Genomic DNA, 18,595 nt, shown 5'->3' with positions numbered 1-18,595 from the left:
GATAAGAAAGATGGAGGTGAAAGGTTATGGTAGGGAATATAGGTTAAGAATTATCGACAAATATGTGCTTCCCTAGCAGATAAGGCAACACCACCATTTCATGAAACTTCCTTATACGAGGACCAGGATGAGCCTCCTATTCAGAGCTTCCTGAATGTAAACTTCACTTACTCAGCAAGTACAGCCTGCTTCTTACAAAGGAGTGAATTCCTAGTGTGCAATCTGAGTCTCTTCTCAATAATCCAAACTTGAGAAGGAAACGTATCTAAAATAGCAAGATTCACCCTTAGATTTACTTGAGCATTCTCCTCATGATAAACGTCACTTGGGAAAAGAGCAGAGGAGGAGGAAGGATGGGAGAAAGAGAGAATCATGAGGATGGAGGAAAGAAGGAAAGTACGGACTGAAGGAAAAATACCAACAATCAAGGAATACGAAGTCTTTTGCAGAAATACTTTATCTACCACCATCTCCTTTTATGCAGTTAAAACAGACTGCCCTTATGCGCCTTGCACCGACCAGCCATAAATCAAATATAAATGCTGACAGCTTCACAGATATGATTCATGGATCAATGTGGACTTAACTATTCCCTCTGCCCTTTTAAAGGTAGCAGGATCAAGAGAACTCAGACAAGGACAACATTATATGAGATCAGTTACCTACCGTTGCTCACCATCCGCCTGGCCACCTCCCACAAGACAAGTCCAAAGGCCCAAATGTCGACTCTCTTGTAAGAATCGAAACAATCCACCTGGATAGTTTCATCAAGAACTTCGGGGGCCATGTAGCGTTTGGTGCCCACACGGGGGTTGTTCCCCACATCGAGCTGATTGGTGCTCTGGGAATGCATGACTGCCAGGCCTAAAAGGAAGGAGACAAGTGTCAACCCTTTCTCACAGAGGGTTGCTGAAGGTTTCCAACCCAACCCGGTCAACAGCGCCCTCTTGTGGCATCCAAGGTAACGGCCACATTTCCCACCCCCCACCACCCCTAGTCATCCCTGGAGTGCTGTTGTGATGACTTGGGTTGAGAGCAGGAAATAGGGCTGATGCCAGAAACATCCTGGGTGTATTAAATTAATATAGGAACCTCAGAGACAAAAAGGTTTGAGTAAATAATACACCAAACCAATATGAAGCCGGTGTTCAAAATCCACAAGAAAACAGACTCACTTGTTAAATGGGAGCCTCAAAAGAAGCTCTCAGCTCCAGCACAGCTCCCACTGGTCTCCAAACAAACTTCAAACCATTTGAAGAAGGGACTTTGAGGTAACTTATCACTACATAAAGAGGCGACTGCTCCGGGCCCTGCTCTGTCCCTAAAAAAGGACCACTCATCTGAACAGTTGTTCTTGTTCAGTCGCTCATTCATGTTGACTCTTTACGACCCCATGGACTGTAGCCCGCCAGGCTCCTCTGCCCGTGGGATTCTCCAGGCAAGAGTACTGGAGTGGGGTGCCATTTCCTTCTCCAGGGGATCTTCCCAACCCAGGGATCGAACCCACGTCTCCTGAATTGACGGGTGGGTTCTTTACTACTGAGCCACCTGGAAAGCTCTATCTGAACAGTAACCTGGGCCAAACCCACAGGCTTTTTTCTCAACAGCCACATGTACAGAGAACAATAAGCTGACCCCAGATTCAAAGCACAGCTCTCACGTTAAATGGTTTTGAAGCACTTTCTTAAGCCATGACTCATTTCATAATTCACCAGCCAACTAAAGAGACCCACATGCCTCACAGACCAAGGGACAGATACATGCTTGGTTTATTTGAGAATGGAATTTTTGATGCATAGGCAGACCAACTGAAGATGATCTTTTCTCTGACACTGAGAATAATGAAAATTGCCAGAGTGGAGTTAGCAGGCTGTGTAAACCTTTGTATCCCGGTGGGGATCCCTCAGGTCATCTGTGGAGGATGCTTCTCCCCCCAGTCCGTGGCTCTGAATGGGTGGGATGACGACTCCATATAAAGCCGGGAGATAGCATGCATGTTATCTCAGCCTTAATAATTACCAGAGACACCAGCAACTGGTTCCTCTTTCCCTTAATTTTATAATCAATCCTAAGATTCCACAGCTACTATGAACATTTCCCAAATCATATATGCCCCTTCACCATTTCCAGAACCAAATAGTGAAGATAACAGAATACAAAACAAGTGCAGTTTAAATAGGCATGGAGATGCTAGCTGTGGTGGTTTAAAAACATACCCATGAGTGTTTTGAAACTTCTCCCTTAAAGAGGGGAAACTCAATTCCTTATGCCTTCAGCATGGGCTGGACCATCAAAGACAACATGGCAGAAAAGTGTGTGTTATTTTCAAGATTAGGACATAGAAGGCATATGTTTCCCTGTTTGCTCTCTGGGGTCATTCATAGTGTTGGAGGACACTCCAGCAGCCCAGTGAACAGGACCATATGATAAGGAGTCGAGCATGTCATGTGAGTGAGCCATCCTGGAGGTTCCTCCAGCCCCAAGCAAGCCTTCAGATGCCTGCAGTCCTGACTGACGGCATGACTGTTACCCCTCTAAGACCCTGAGCCAGAACCACAGACTTGAGTTGAGCTTGACTGTTACCCTTCTAAGATCATGAGCTAGAAATATAGAGCCGAGTTGTTCAGCTTGACTGTTACCCCTCTAAGATCAGGAGCCAGAACCATAGACTCGAGTTGTTCTGAGACTGCTGACTTGACTGGGTAAGATAATAAATTTGTGTTCTTCTAAGCTGCTAAGTTTTAGCGGTAATTTGTTTTCCAGTAATCAGTAATTACACTAACTAAAGAGACAAACCAACCAAATGAAATGTGCCTCAATTCCTATTTCAAAAAACCTGGAAAAACTTGAAAATGGATACAGTAAATGATATTAAAGAATAATCAGTAACTTTTAGGTGTGATAAAGTATGATTATGCAAGAGAAGTATTTCTAAGGGGTTCATTTTGAAGCATTTAGGAGTAAAGAATTGTGATGTCTACAGTTTATCTTCTAATGAATTTGCAAATATATATATTCAGCCACATATATTTGGCAAAATTTTAATAACTGTTGAATCTAGGTATTGTGGATATGAATGATCATCAAACTATTTTTTCAGTCTTTATGTTTGAATTTTTTTATAATCAAAAGTTAGGAAAATACTGGTATTTTTGCTAAAATACTGGTAGTTTTGCAATATTAATAACAACATAATTGTGACTCTTAATTTCTAGGTATAAAGTAAAAAGCTAATATAAATTGTGGTTGCATAGGAACTATCTCCTGTACTACTGATCTACTTCCCTGAACACCCCTTAAAATACAAAGTTGTGTTTGACACCATGAATCCAAGTGGAGGGCTGTAGGCCAAAATAAATGTAATTAAATAATCAGTTGACTTTGCTGCAAATCTCTCCCAAGTCCCATAAACCAAAACCAACAGCTGCCTCAGTCTGCCCATCTTCCCTTCGCCTCTGGACTATAACAGTATCTACCATTTAAATGATTATTTGCAAAGCATTTATAAAATTTCTGAATCTTACACAAGAATCGTGTGAGGTATAACTGACTTTCAGTAACATGAATTAATACATGAACACACTATTATAAAAGTTTCCAACAACAGAGAAGTACAGGCACAGCATCAAACACTGAAATCCCCCTTGCTAAGCTCCCCCACTCTTGCACGGAGTATAAGCAGGTCAGCAGTTAGGGCAGGTAAACAGAGGAAAGGACCTGCACAAAAATACTGGGTCAATAACTGGGAAACGCAAATCACCTTAGCTTCATAACTCCTGGCATAGTCGTAACAGTCTTCTGCACCACAGCTTGCCACAACAAAAATGTTAGTGGCATGCCTTCTCACACTTGGAAAACACTGTAAAATAATTTCTCAACACGAACACAAGGACTTTAAAGGGATTCAAGATAAATAAAATTTTCTGATATGTCAAATATTGTGTTTAATAACAAACAATTTTATCATTTATATAATTAGAGCTCATACTGCCTAAACCTTTATTAGCGTACCTACAAGACCTACAATGATATGAAAATAAGATAAACATTTTTTATCCAAGTAGAGTGGGCATCCCCAGTAGTTCACTGCAATGAAGACCCAATATTAAATTCAGTTCTCATTAGCCTATCATTCAGCCAATATTCTAGGGGTCTAGGGTAAGTAGGTTTTATATAGAATGCCACTGTAAATGAAAATAATCTTATTTATAATGCAATTAAAGCTACGTTAAGAATCACTCCACCACCTAAGAATGAGATATCTCAGCAGAGCAAATGGTAAATTGTTTTGGGGATTTCCCCCCGCCTCTTTGATTTATATAATTTTGCATTGGTTACAGAAGAACAACTTTAGATACCATTTTAAAGATAAACTCATTCCATTTTACTTAACGGTGTACCTACTTTCTGTAAAGGCTTGTGAAATCAGAAAGCACCAGTAGTGGTTGCCTCTCAGGTTGGGTTGGGGCAGGAACGAACTGAACCAGCCCAAAATGACCTTCTGAGGTAATAGGAAGGTCTGTATCTTAACAGGGATTTGGACGTTACAGCATCTGTCAAAACTCTGAAGAGTTAAGATCTGTGCAATTAATGTGAAGTGTAAATTTTACCTGAAAAGAAAAAAGTAAACAAAAACTTCCAGTGATGATACAGTGGTGTGTATGCTGAAGCCACTGGAAAGAAGGGCTCTTTTGTCTGTAGTTTACTCTGAAATGTACAAAGACTGAGGTGTACTGATAAATAGGAGGCTGGATAAGTGATAACAGTAAAATGTTCATGGGAGAATCTAGGTGGTAAATATACAGGTGTTCACCATGAAGCCATTTCAATTTGCATTCCTGAAATTTTTCTTAACAGTGTTAGGAGAGAAAAAGATGCAACCCAGCTAAAAGGGAACATGACAAAAGTTAAAAAACAGTAAATTAAAAAATACTTTAAAAAATTTACCCAAATCTGCTATGCAACACTGTCCATTCTTCTTAACCAGGATGTTTTTGCTTTTTAAATCTCGGTGAGCAATGGCTGGTTTCCCTTGGGTCCCAAAGATCTCTATGTGCAAATGTGCGAGACCACTAGCTATGGACAGAACTATTCTCAGGCAGCTCACTGTATCCAGAGTAGTAAGCTGAAGGTAGTCGTACAGGGATCCCATTTCATGATAATGTGTGATTAACCACAGCTGTGTACTGGAGTGTCTTGATGTCATGTCTGAAGCAATGAAACCTGGAGACAAAAATTAACAGACAAGTGAGAATTCCACATTACAGCTTTAGTACACAGAAACAGTGACCCATATAGTAGAGAGCACCCATGACAAAAATAATTAAACTCATCAACTACCATGAAAGAAGGTTTACAGAGGCATCAGCAGAGAAACAGAATGTACTTAATGCATTCGAAAGGCACTGCTAATGAATAGGAAATTTTCATATTCACTTCCATTGTAAATAATCCTTAAATTTTTTTTTTACCTTTTAAAAATATTTTACATTGCATTAAGATTCAGATAGGAATAATGTCTTTGTTCTTAACTACAGTAATAGTGTCAAACCCTTCATCATGCTGGCATTCCAAGCACAGATCATTCATCGTCCACCCAGACAGAACACAAAACCTAGAACCTAGACACCTGTGTTCCAGTCTCGATCTGCCTGTGATCTGCTGTGTAATATTGGACAACTCATTTAGGCTCTTTGGATTGTCTCTGTTGTAAAATCAAGGGGTGAGTTTATATTAAATAGCTGATTGATTCATTAAATTTAAAAAGGAATCTATCAAATATAACAAGCATCCTCTTCGTCAGTCACACAGGGCAATCAAGATGATGGTTATTTGTAGGCTAGAAAACACAGATTTGAAAAGGAAAAATTACAGTATAATGTGAAAACAGCCTTACTGTATACTAATATGTGCAAAGGACAACAGGGGCCCAGAGCAGGGAATCATAATAACTCAGACTAGATGTTACAGGAGGCTTCCATCAAGAAGTGACTACTGAAGTGGTCTCGAAAAGAAGTGAGAGACTCATCCTGTGATAAACCATACAAGAAAAGAATATGACAATTTATATGTATAACCGAGCCACTGTGTGTAAAGCAGAAATTAATATGACACTGTAAGTCAACTATACTTCAATAAAATGTTAAAGAAGTGAGATAGTGAAAGATGTAGATACAGAGGAAAGAAGAAACTTTTCTAGACATTCTGAGGGAACTTTTCAGCACACTGAAGGAACTTGAAGTCAGAGGCGCTTCTTAACCTGTGAAATAGTGTACCTGTCTTTTCTGCTACAGAGATGCTTTCCTAACATAGATCTATGCCTTATGAACACACTTGATGGAGAGTGAAATTTAGAACTTAGAAATATAAGGGGATTTTTTTTAAAAAAAGAGAATAAAAATTTAAAAAGATAAGACTTGAAGAATTAAATGACTTGTGAAAGAATGAAAGAAAAGGAAAACACTTAAAATGCTTTACTTTAGATGAAGTACTTTATATAAAATTGGTAACACTTTGAGAAATTTTGATTTTTATAATATTTTCACAAATTGGGATTTTTCTCAATAGACCAGTTGGATAAATAACCTTATACTCATTTTACAAATAATTGAGTTGCTGCTGGGAGGTGCCAAGGATCACACAGCGATTAAGTTGCTAACTCCAAATTTGATGCTAGCTGCCCTGATGCACCATACCTTGCATAAGAAAGTGCTGGGAACAGAGAAAAGTACCTAATCTGATCATCATCAACAGAAGCTGTTACTAATTAGTGAGAACTAGCAGTGTGCCAGAGACAGGTTTAAACACCTCACGTACAATCCTCCAACAACCAACCACATGAACGGGATGGATTACATCACTAACATTAAAGTCACTGACACTAAGGTCAGTAATGTTACTGACATTAAGGCCAGTAACGTTAAGGTCATTGACATCAACGTCAGTAAGCCAGCCAGCAGTCTGGCTCTAGAACCCATTCTCTTCCCTACCAATTCATCCTGCCTTCAGACAGGCTGGCTTCTACTCAGAGAAAGACAATCCTGACATCTGTACCATGGGGCATCTGTGAAGTGAACTGAGGAACACTTTGCACCTTGGATCTTCGTCTTTCTCCCGCTTCCTCTAAGGTGGGCCCCACAGCCAGCCTCAGTCTCTCCCTCTTCAGTTCTCCAGCCTTTGTGTCCCCATAGCTGATGCTCTTGGAACCCTTAGCTGACCACAACGTAAATCAAACTGTGCACTTAGATGTAGAAAAGATTTCTGCTACAACAAGGTCCTATTATATAGCTGCGCTGGTGCTTAGTCGTCCAGTTGTGTCTGAGTCTTTGTGACTCCATGGACTGTAGCCTACCAGGCTCCTTGATCCATGGGATTCGCCAGGCAAGAATACTGGAGTGGGTTGCCATTTCCTCCTCCAGGGGATCTTCCTGACTCTGGGATCTAACCAGCATCTACTGTGTCTCTTGCATTGCTGGCAGATTCTTTACCCACTGAGCCATCAGGGAATACACTATCATATAGCACACGGAACTATATTCAATATCCTGAGATTAAACCATAACAGAAAAAGAACACATAAAATAATGTGTGTGTGTGTGTGTGTGTGTGTATAAATAGATCACTTTGCTGTATAGCAGAAATTAATGCAACATTGTAAATCAACTATACTTCAATTTTTAAATGTTTCTGCTTAATCATTTTATACCACGATATCCATCTTTAATGACTTTCTCAAAAATGAGTATCCCAAACTATAGAAGCATCACTCAAAAGAAATTAAATCACTGTGATAAATTTGTGTAGCCTTTATTGATTCCTCTGGCCAAGGGAGAACAGCATCTGACTGATTGAGTGATTAATTAAATAAATAAGTAAATAAGATTCATTCTCTCACCTCCTCTAAGTCCCCAGGTTCTCAGAAAGGGATTTTTCCTGGCCCTTAATTATGCTTTAGACCTTCAAGAAAACTGACTTTCAAATAAGTAGGATTTTTAAAAGCTGTTTACCACTCAAGTGTGAATTTGTAACTACATTTGCTTCAACATGCTAGAGCAATTTTATGGGGCATTTGCAGTTTGAGTCAAAGCCCTCTACTGTTAGTGGAGACTGAACAGGTGCCCATAAGTTGGAAGTCTGGCCCGACCATTTGATGTGTTCATAACACAGAGAGAAAGTGATTAGGGCAAAAGCCTCTTTCAGAACAGCCAAAGCCATCTTCCCAGGCTCAAGAAAATAAAACCCAACTCTTAAGTGAGGTAAGCAGTACCCTTGTGAGCCTCTTGAGTGGCAGCTCTTGTGGGAACCAGGCGCCAGGCAGCTCTGACCGTGGAGGAGTGAGGTCAGCATGCCGTGGAGCATAGGGTTTGAGAGTGTTAGGCTCCAGGACAGCACTACTAGGCATTCACATGGCTCACCATCCTGAGCTGGGTGAGCCCACCTGTCACATAAAATCACCGTCTTGGGGGCTGGGAGAGAGGCTCAACAGGGAGGGGACATATGTCTACTTATGGCTGATTGACACTGTTGTACAGAAGAGACCAATACAACATCGTAAAGCAATTATTCTCCAATTAAAAATTTAAAAGAAAAAATTTTTAAAGATTATATTAAATATAAAGAAAATCACCACCTTGGTTTCCCTGTTTCTAAGATATGAATAGCACCGTCCTATACTTAAAAGGGTTACTGTGAGAATAAAAGAATTAGTACAGGTAAAATGCTTTGTAAGATGTGTACCACACAGTAAGTGTTCAAGTACAGTTGGTTACTCGTAGTTCAAAATAGCTCCGGGTTCAATTACAACCCCAAATTTTGTAATTTAGTATCTTTTAGGTAGTTTCCTTCCAGTTGGTCTAGAAAAGTTCTGATATTAAATGGTGAATCAGTACCTTTTAAGAGTTTGAGATACTTCTACAGATGGAGTGTAATGGCTGCACAATATGAATGTACTTACATCTCACTTACATGATTAAAATAGTCAACTTAATGGATACTGTACCGTAATTTTTTTAGTGCTATAATTCTCTTTTAAAAATTTATTTTCTTGAAGGATAGTTGATGTACAGTGTCATGTTAATTTCTGCTGTATGGCACAGTGATTCAGTTATACGTATATACACATTCTTTTTCATATTCTTCCCCATTACTGTTTATCACAGGATATTGAATATAGTTCCCTATGCTATAGAGTAGGACCTTGATGTTTACCCATTCCATATTTAAGTTTGCATCTGCTAGTCCCAAACTCCCAATACTTCCCTCCACCATCCTCCACTCCCCGCTGCCACAAGTCTGTTCTCTACATCTGTGAGTCTGTTTGTGTTTTAGAGATAAATTCATGTCATATTTTAGATTTAACATGTAAGTGATATCATGTGTACCATAATTTTTTAAAAAAGAATGTAAGATGACAGGAATTCCCTGGTGACCCAGTGGTTTATTAGGACACAGTGTTTTCACTACCAGACAGGGTTCAATCCCTGGACGGTGAACATCCCAGAGGCTGTGTAGCTTGGCCAAAAAAAAAGTTTTGGACTGAATTTCTTACATTTACTCAATCTCCCTGGTTTTAGTGATGAGGAAAAGGATGCTCAGAAACATACAACTCTGGCCCAGAGTCACACGGTGGGCCTCTAATTATGTGAGTAGAAACCAGCTTCCCAAACTCCCAGACACTGTTCCAAACACCATAACACAGCCTCCCATCATTCACTTACCTGCTGACTTCTACACCAGACAAAGCAGAAGAAAGAGTTGATTGCTTTAGGGAGATAAACAGTGAGGGCCCAGAACTGTGTGTGTATGTGTGTGTACAATTATGTATTTCTTGGGGGCTAGAGTTGGCAGTACTCAGGGGTGGGGGAAATCATGATCTCATATTCAAAACAATATGCTCTTCTGATAGAAAAGAAAATGATCACAGAAAACCTCCAAGCCTCTACATCCAAAAAGCTGCTAAAGAAGAAGTTCAACTGAAAAAGTTGGTACATTTTCTATGTGCCTTCTCAACTAAAGGGACTGACTACACAGTAAAATTAATCTATGTAGCTGTAATTATGATGAGGGTACCAGAACTCATTAATTCAGAATTTCCGAGGATCATTGGGTAACAAGAAGTGGACGATGTTTTGCCTTCTGTGATCACACTGAGGGAACCTAACTTCTTTCCCATGAATTGTATTGCAAAGGTGGCTTTCAAATTCCCAGAGTGATTAAATCCAAATTAATCAATATTTACTGAGCACCTACCACGTGCAGGGAACTGTCCCTGGGACTGGGTGTTAAAACAAAAACCTTATCAGTTACAACCAGGAAAACAGGAGTATCTACCCTTCTACAGTCAAGGTGAGGATTAATGAGAAAATGGACATGACATGCAGCAGGGCTTACTGCACGGTAACTAATCGTTACTGTTGTAACACACACACAAACTACGATATAAGGCAGTGTATGATAAGGGTTATCTAGTGGAGGTACAAAGTACAGGAGGGCAGAAGAGTACAGGTAAGCTCCCTTGGGAGAGTCTGGAAGGAACTGAGAAGTTTCGACGCAAGAAGGGGTGGCTGGAGCAGGGGTATGGGGATAGTGGGTGAGCAGCAGCCACACGACAAATGCATGGATGATACCTAGGAATAGCAAACACCGGAAGTGGCTGCGTGTGGGCACGTGTATAGAGGAAGCAGCAGGGACCCCTTGAGACCTCAGAACGGAGCACCTGGAATGCCGGGCTCAGACGTCACAGATGTTGCAAGCAGTATGAGAGTCAAAGACATCTTGAGCAGAAGCATCTCAGCTTCCCAGTGGAAGATAACTTAGTATCACAAGATGGACTGGAAAGGCAAGACCAACAGCAGCAGCACAAGCGAGGAGAACTAGGTGAGGCCCGGGGCCCAGTGGGGAGGGGAAGAGGAGAAAAGGACACCAGAAACAGACGGTTCTGAGACGAAACACACCATCAAACCGGTAAGAGTCAAGCATCGAACAACTTTCACACCATGATTTGCAGACAACTTGACTCAGTTCCAGAAAAACATCTATTTCTGCTTTATTGACTATGCCAAAGCCTTTGCCTGTGTGGATCACAATAAGCTGTGGAAAATTCTCAAAGAGATGGGAATACCAGACCACCTGACCTGCCTCTTGAGAAATCTGTATGCAGGTCAGGAAGCAACAGTTAGAACTGGACATGGAACAACAGACTGGTTCCAAATAGGAAAAGGAGTACGTCAAGGCTGTATATTGTCACCCTGCTTATTTAACTTCTATGCAGAGTACATCATGAGAAACGCTGGACTGGAAGAAACACAAGCTGGAATCAAGATTTCAGGGAGAAATACCAATAACCTCAGATAGGCGGATGACACCACCCTCATGGCAGAAAGTGAAGAGGAACTAAAAAGCCTCTTGATGAAAGTGAAAGAGGAAAGCAAAAAAGTTGGCTTAAAGCTCAACATTCAGAAAACTAAGATCATGGCATTCAGTCCCATCACTTCATGGGAAATAGATGGGGAAACAGTGGAAACAGTATCAGGCTTTATTTTTTGGGGCTCCAAAATCACTGCAGATGGTGACTGCAGCCATGAAATTAAAAGACGCTTACTCCTTGGAAGGAAAGTTATGACCAACCTAGATAGCATATTGAAAAGCAGAGACAGTACTTGGCCGACTAAGGTCTGTCTAGTCAAGGCTATGGTTTTTCCTGTGGTCATGTATGGATGTGAGAGTTGGACTGTGAAGAAGGCTGAACGCCGAAGAATTGATGCTTTTGAACTGTGGTGTTGGAGAAGACTCTTGAGAGTCCCTTGGACTGCAAGGAGATCCAACCAGTCCATTCTGAAGGAGATCAGCCCTGGGATTTCTTTGGAAGGAATGATGCTAAAGCTGAAGCTCCAGTACTTTGGCCATCTCATGCGAAGAGTTGACCCATTGGAAAAGACTCTGATGCTGGGAGGGATTGGGGGCAGGAGGAGAAGGGGACGACCGAGGATGAGATGGCTGGATGGCATCACAGACTCGATGAACGCGAGTCTGTGTGAACTCCGGGAGTTGGTGATGGACAGGGAGGCCTGGCGTGCTGCGATTCATGGGGTCGCAAAGAGTTGGACACGCCTGAGCGACTGGACTGGACTGGACTGACTCGGGCTTCATTATCACACTGGCAAACATTACACTGGCAGTGCTGGAACAGAAGTGCATTCTGGCAGCGGCCTTGCTATAAGCCATACCCAACCCAACAGCCATGAAGTAGCCCACACTATCCTATAATAAAGAGTCAGATTCTAGAGATACTTTACATCCACTATTAAAGAAGCACTCCAGGCAGCACTCCTCGCACAGGTATTAGTATAAACACATTTAGAGAAACTCCTCAAAAAGAAGTCGACGGACTCAAGAAATATTCTAACCCTTTATACTTCCATAGCAGTATTTCAATCAGCTCTCCACATATTTCACAAATGTTTCCAAGCTTTAGTTTCCAAATTAAAATGTATGCTAAATCCCTCTCTAAATCTGGGCTTTAAAAAGCAATGCCTTGTTTGAAGGAATGTGCATTTAATTATGATGTCCCTGGGAGCTATGAATCTCTAGGAAATCGTCCAAAGATCTTTCTTAGCTTGATTCAAGTAATAAATATTCAAAAAGGGTGGGGTAAGCAGAACTACGGAGGAAGCCTTGAAGTGAACAATATGGGGCAAATTTTTGTTATTTAAATAACAACCTGCAGAGGAAGACTTAGCAATAACAATTTCCTTTTCATCATCCAGAGAATCTTCAAACTTAGCTTCTCTGCAGATTTAAACAAGAGATTGGTGTGAAAGGAAAATTCAACAGTGTATATAAATGCTGACGGTCCCTATGTCACCATTCAGGAGAGACTTGCACATTCACACACACCCAATCAGAGAGGGCAAAGGCAGGCAGTTATTTCTTTCTAGAAAAAAATTGATGAGGGAATTGTGTACTTACCTAAGATATTTTCATGCCTCAGCATCACAGTGTTGTACAATTCTGTTTCCCTAAACCACGACTTCTCATCCCGGGAGGAAAAGATCTTCACAGCGACGTTCTCCCCTTGCCAGCTGCCCCTCCACACCTCGCCATACCTGCCCTTCCCTGTGGAAAGCAGCGCAGAGGTGACACCGGGCAGGAGGACAGGACAGGTTACCATTTACACTGTGCCCGCCACGCTCAACCCCTCCCTTGGAAAAATGCCAGTAGGGAATATACTGGGTTGGCCAGAAAGTTCATTTGGGTTTTTCTGTAAGATGTTATGACCAACCTGATAAATACCACTACCTCTTGCTTGTAAAGACATCCGAAAGCAAGGTGGAAACTGCCCCTCCCAGCCTATTGTGATATCACATTAAACACTCTCAGAACCTGCATTCGTACAATGAGCTGCTAGCTACAGAGTTTACATTTACATCCCTCTCTTAAAAGGTATGAAACGCATATGGTTTGTAAAAGCACATGAAAGTTAGTAAGACTCAGGAAATGGTATAGATTATTAGACTTCAGTGTTGATGAAAACCAAGAAACATGTATGTGGCTAAATTGAATAGCTTATGTGATTCCTCCCCTTCATAATGGATCAACACAGGCATTTTCTAAGAGTCCAAATTGGTGAATTTACATAGGCCTTTATATTTTTCACAAAGGAGACTATGAAGTTTGAGATGTGTGCTCTGAAGGATTAACACACGCACACACAAACAGAGCAATACTGATGTAGGAAATAGACGGGCAGCCGCTGCCGTCCGTAAAGGGTTTCTTGGCAGAGGATATATTTCCAAAGAGGATCTGCAAAGTCTTAGTAATCCCAGAACAGTCCTGATTTCTGACACTGGTTATGGGTGTTCCCTTGTGAGACAGTCCCTGTGAGGCCACAAGTGGGCAACACCGAAAAGGCCATTTGGAGAAGACGTTTTCAAAGCACGGTGACTAGCTGTGATCTGATCCATGGAGGACAGTCCCGCCACAGCTGGCAGCTTGTCGACAACATGCTCCTGCTTCCGCTCGCCTCCTTAATTACAGGCAGATGATCAGGGAGGTTAGGTGGAGGCGGGAGTTACCATGCGACAGTGGGGATCATCACGGGGTATAATCAAAGGTGAAGACGGGCGCGGAACCTAGAACACTACAGCAGGAGATCCGACCTGCAGAGCAATGGGGCCATCCACCAAGGCAAGTGGCTGATGGTAATCTCGGCTGGTAATGACCATACACAGGAATATATGCATGTACAGGGAAACAGCTCTTTCCTACAAAACCAAGCCGCCGCAAACCCAAACATGGAGAAGGAGAGCATGTCTGTCCAGAAGATTATGTCCTGAAGCTGTGGGCCACTGTCAAGTCATAAAAATCGTACTGGGTTAACTTGAATAAAGTCATGGCAGTTGTCCAGCATTTGTAGTTTAAGATGAAGACTATGATCTATAGCATGGACTGCTACAAAATGGAACAGTAATCTTCTCCTGCCTTTGGTTCCATTCTGTATCTTTATTAGCCCTTTGTCCTGATATTCTCATTAGGAAGGGGAGAAAAATACCCCAGAGCATTGTGGACATTACTATATGGTTGCCTCAAATCCTTTCTATAAAGGAAACAGAGACAGATGTCAGCGTAAGTAGACAGAACTGAAACAGAAACCTACTTCAGTGCTTTTCAAAGGCTTTTAAGTTGTCAAATGCTTTTTGCAAATGCAACCTTATGCATAAGTTCCTGAAAACGGAAGCCGAGCTGCCTCAAAGTCCTGGCCATGGAGACCCAAAAGAGGATACTTTAACACCTGAAATTTAGAGGTTCATTGATCACCACCTGTAACAACTGATCTAGTCCAATTCCCTGTATTTTTGAACCAAAAATGGTAAGATACTATCCAAACAGTTCGTGACATATATTTTTATCCAAGGCTGTACTACATGAACACTAGAAGCTACTGAAATGCATGGCTCTTTAGCATTAAGGCAGTTAAATGATGAATTTGAACCATTTTAAAAAATGCTGAAGAGTGTCGATACAACCACAAACAGTATGCATTTTTAAAGATGCAATATCATCTTGTCCTCTGGACTCTGGGGTCCACCTCTGAGGGCTGCTATTGCATGAATGGTGAGTACCATGCGACAGCAGGGTTGGGGGTCATGTCCCCCTTCTCTGCCCTCTGAACCCAATCCAGTCACCCTTGTTCATAATCAAATAGGATGTTAGCTGGTATAAGACAACCACCTTGGTTGTAAGCAGTGAGCATGTTGGGAGCTTTTCCACTTTTGTTAGTATTTTCCCTACTCACAGTTCACCGTGGAGAAGCATGAAGTGGGAGTTCAGAAACAATCACAATAGCCACAGACCTACAGAGCAGGCCTCAGGCTCCTGCCAGCAGCCTGTGTTCCTGCAGGTGGCAGTCACTGTTTTGACTACCTCTGCCCACCCGCCTTCCCCTGCTGTATTTGGGGATGTCCTGGCTTCCGTGAAACCAGGAAGAAAAGTCGGAGGGTAGCAGCCAAGGGTGAAGCCACCGAGGATGGCCAGTCACCTCCCGAAAGCAAAACAATGAGATGGCAGGAGCTGCAAAGCCAGCTCACGCCTCTCAAACTGGGAGAACGAGGAGGAGAGTGTGAAGATGGTTCTAATCCGTTACTGCTACTGTGGCCATCCCTGCACGCCATCTAAAGGAGAAATTAATGAAAACTGTCATGTGACTTGCAAATATCCAAAAAATCAGGACTTAAAAAAAAAAAGCATGCTGCACCATCTTCTAAGAGGACAATTCAGCAATATATAAGACAAGGCATAAAAAGTTAAAAATCTGACCCAGGAGCCCCAATTCCTGGAAGTTTATTCTGCTCACTCAAAAGAAGCAATATGTGCCATTTTTTTTTCAAGTACTGTTAAAGTTATTACTCAATAGACAATTACTCGATCACTCAGATACCTGTGATGTGTACAAATACATGAAAATGTGTATGAGCTTAAAACTAAAACCAGGGACACATTACATACACACTATGATTACATCTCTACACAAATATATTCTGATACAGGAAAAAAAAATGTAAGAGGCCACAGAGAAATGCACATAGCTCCTTTAAATAAAGGAGTTATAAGGGTAGCTTTGGCAGATTTATTTCATTTTTTTTTAAGGGGGAAGAATGAGAAAGTAAAAACTTGCAATAATCAAGATTATTGTCCAAAAACCAACTTACCTCAGATTCACCAATGCCAATCGTTGGTCAGGAACAGCCATATTAGTTCATTTTCAAGTAGTCCCAATATCGTGAAGGGTTTACTTAAAACTGAAAGCCTTTGACTAAGTCTTGTCTATACTAACTAGTGGCAGACTCCTTTGAAAAGAACTTTACCAAGTTCAAGTGCTCCAACACAAGTCACAGAGTAGAAGCATAGCTACTCCACAGGGCTATCTCACACCTCCTTACATTTAACAAGCAAGAGACAAGAAGCAGCAGATTTTCCAAGGTCCATGTCCTTCTAGAACCACAGCGAACCCTGCACAGAACCCACAAAGAAAGGGAAAAGAGAATTACCAACACACTCCAGCAGTGTGATCTGACGGGCCACTGTTCTCTGTACCAGAAAAGGAAGACCAGAGCCGCTTCCCGATGTACACGAATGATCCAATAAATCCTGTAGTTCAAAACAAGGAGAAAGAGAAAGGATTGAGGAACTGCTTCCGGGTCAGAGCGTGCATCTGGGTGTAACTTGCATGAAGGTTGCAATCCTGGAAACGTGACCCATGCGTGTGCATGGAAAGCACCAGTGGATGAAGGACTGATCTTATTCCTTAGGAAAACCTGAAGCTAGCCCCTTCCCTAATATGGGATTGGTTTCCCTGAGGGATCTTCCTGAGTAGTCCTTTCTTATACCCAGAGTTTTAGAACAGAATAGCTGAAGAAAGAAAATGAGTGGACCAAGTCAAAGATGTAAATTAAAAAGCCCAAAATACAGGGCTGAGCCCAAAGGAAAGCAGTAGACAGAAAGTGGAGCAAAAATAAAAGGTTTTCGAGTCCAAAGGCTGAGCACAGTTGACCCTATTCTGCCCTGCTCATGGTATCTATCAAGGGATGTACATTAATTGACATGCCAGCTAAGAAACTCTAATAAGCAACAAACAAATTAGGAATGAGGAACAAACAACTCTAATGCAGTGGCCGTGTGCATCCTCAAAGTGGTACACTCAAGCAGAGAGTGTGTCCAGGATGCAGGTTACCTTTAAGGTAGGCAAGGAACAAGAGTCACGAAATTAATACCTTTATGTCATTTCCTTTTTAAAAAAATTGTTGTCTACTCGTAAAATTTTTTTTAACTGATGAAAGATTCTTTAGATTCTATAGTGCTTTACAATTTTCAAAACTTTCTCACACATGATTTCGTATACCATATGTCATTCTTGATGTCAATTACCCACAAAGCAGAGAGAAAAAGAAATATAACTTCCATTAAAACATAAAACCATACCCCAAATCTACTTCTGGGCTTCCCTTGTGGCTCATCTGGTAAAGAATCTGCCCATAATGTGGGAGACCCTGGGTTCAGTCCCTGGGTTGGGAAGATCCCCTGGAGAAGGGAAAGGCTAGCAGTCCAGTATTCTGGCCTGGAGAATTCCATGGGCTGTATAGTCCATGGAGTCGCAAAGAGTCAGACACGACTGAGCGACTTTCACTTCACTTCACTTCACTTCAAATCTACTTTTAAAAATGAACACACTGCAAAAAAGATTCCCAATTAGTTCATTCATAAGTTTTCCATTCTTACCCTCAGTGCAAGCCAAGAAGCAGATGCCTTTTTGAATCAGGAATGGATTTTCTATAATAAACAATACTGCGCCTATGGTGATTGTGGTAATGTTACAGCAATGTTGAGCTAACACTCCCCAAAGCTCCTCCTTTCCCAAACATTGTAGCTGGCCTGCTGAAGGAATACATTTCTTTGTTCAGATTTCATCGTGTTTTACTTAATCTGAGCACCACTCTGAAATACTGTTGATCAGCAAAATTAACAAAATCTGAACATCCAAAGAAAGAAATTTAGAATTCTTAAAAGCCACAAAATAGATAATCAGCAAGAAACTGAACATAGATGGAAGTAGTTTCACATCTCCCTAACTATCTCTTTTGCTGTTCACTTTTCTCTTTATTCATCCATTTTTTTGAGAGAATAGTTTTGAAAATTAAACTGTGTGTTTTTTTAAAATAATGTGCAGTCCTGGTTCTAAACCTAGTTCATAGACTTCAGGAGAGGAGGGGGGGGAGAAATATCAACCAAAGACTAACAAACATTACTTCAACTCTTGGATGCCAAGGCTTCTTTTCCAGTGCAGGGGAGCTGTTTAGTAAGGTCCACATTGCTGAGTCATGTAAATGAGAATATCACTTAAATAAGCAAGTCTGTAAACCAATAATGATGACTTGCTTCAAACAGTGTTATTTACTAAGTCATATCGTGATATACTGTCCTTTAACGTGTGAAGAAAGCTGAGCACCGAAGAATTGATGCTTTTGAACTGTGGTGTTGGAGAAGACTCTTGAGAGTCCCATGGACTGCAAGGAGATCCAACCAGTCCATTCTAAAGGAGATC

The 18,595-nt window shown here is 41.3% G+C and overlaps 1 protein-coding gene across 3 annotated transcripts in view; it reads right to left on the bottom strand.

The window, feature by feature from the left end:
• Window positions 1-18,595, bottom strand: part of ACVR1 (activin A receptor type 1) — a 139,497-nt gene that overhangs the window by 11,571 nt on the left and 109,331 nt on the right. For all 3 annotated transcript variants that reach the window (XM_060409911.1, XM_042243831.1, XM_027964937.2), the window contains 4 exons: window positions 16,545-16,644; window positions 12,967-13,113; window positions 4,948-5,223; window positions 667-864 (listed from right to left, as the gene is read on the bottom strand). In XM_060409911.1, coding sequence (XP_060265894.1) covers window positions 667-864; window positions 4,948-5,223; window positions 12,967-13,113; window positions 16,545-16,644 — 721 coding nt within the window. The remainder of the gene's footprint in view (window positions 1-666; window positions 865-4,947; window positions 5,224-12,966; window positions 13,114-16,544; window positions 16,645-18,595) is intronic.

This window comes from Ovis aries, chromosome 2 (assembly GCF_016772045.2).
Source record: "Ovis aries strain OAR_USU_Benz2616 breed Rambouillet chromosome 2, ARS-UI_Ramb_v3.0, whole genome shotgun sequence".
NCBI classification, from domain to species: domain Eukaryota; kingdom Metazoa; phylum Chordata; class Mammalia; order Artiodactyla; family Bovidae; genus Ovis; species Ovis aries.
The sequence above is the reverse complement of the archived record's forward strand: the minus strand, read 5'-3'. Positions and strand labels throughout refer to the sequence as shown.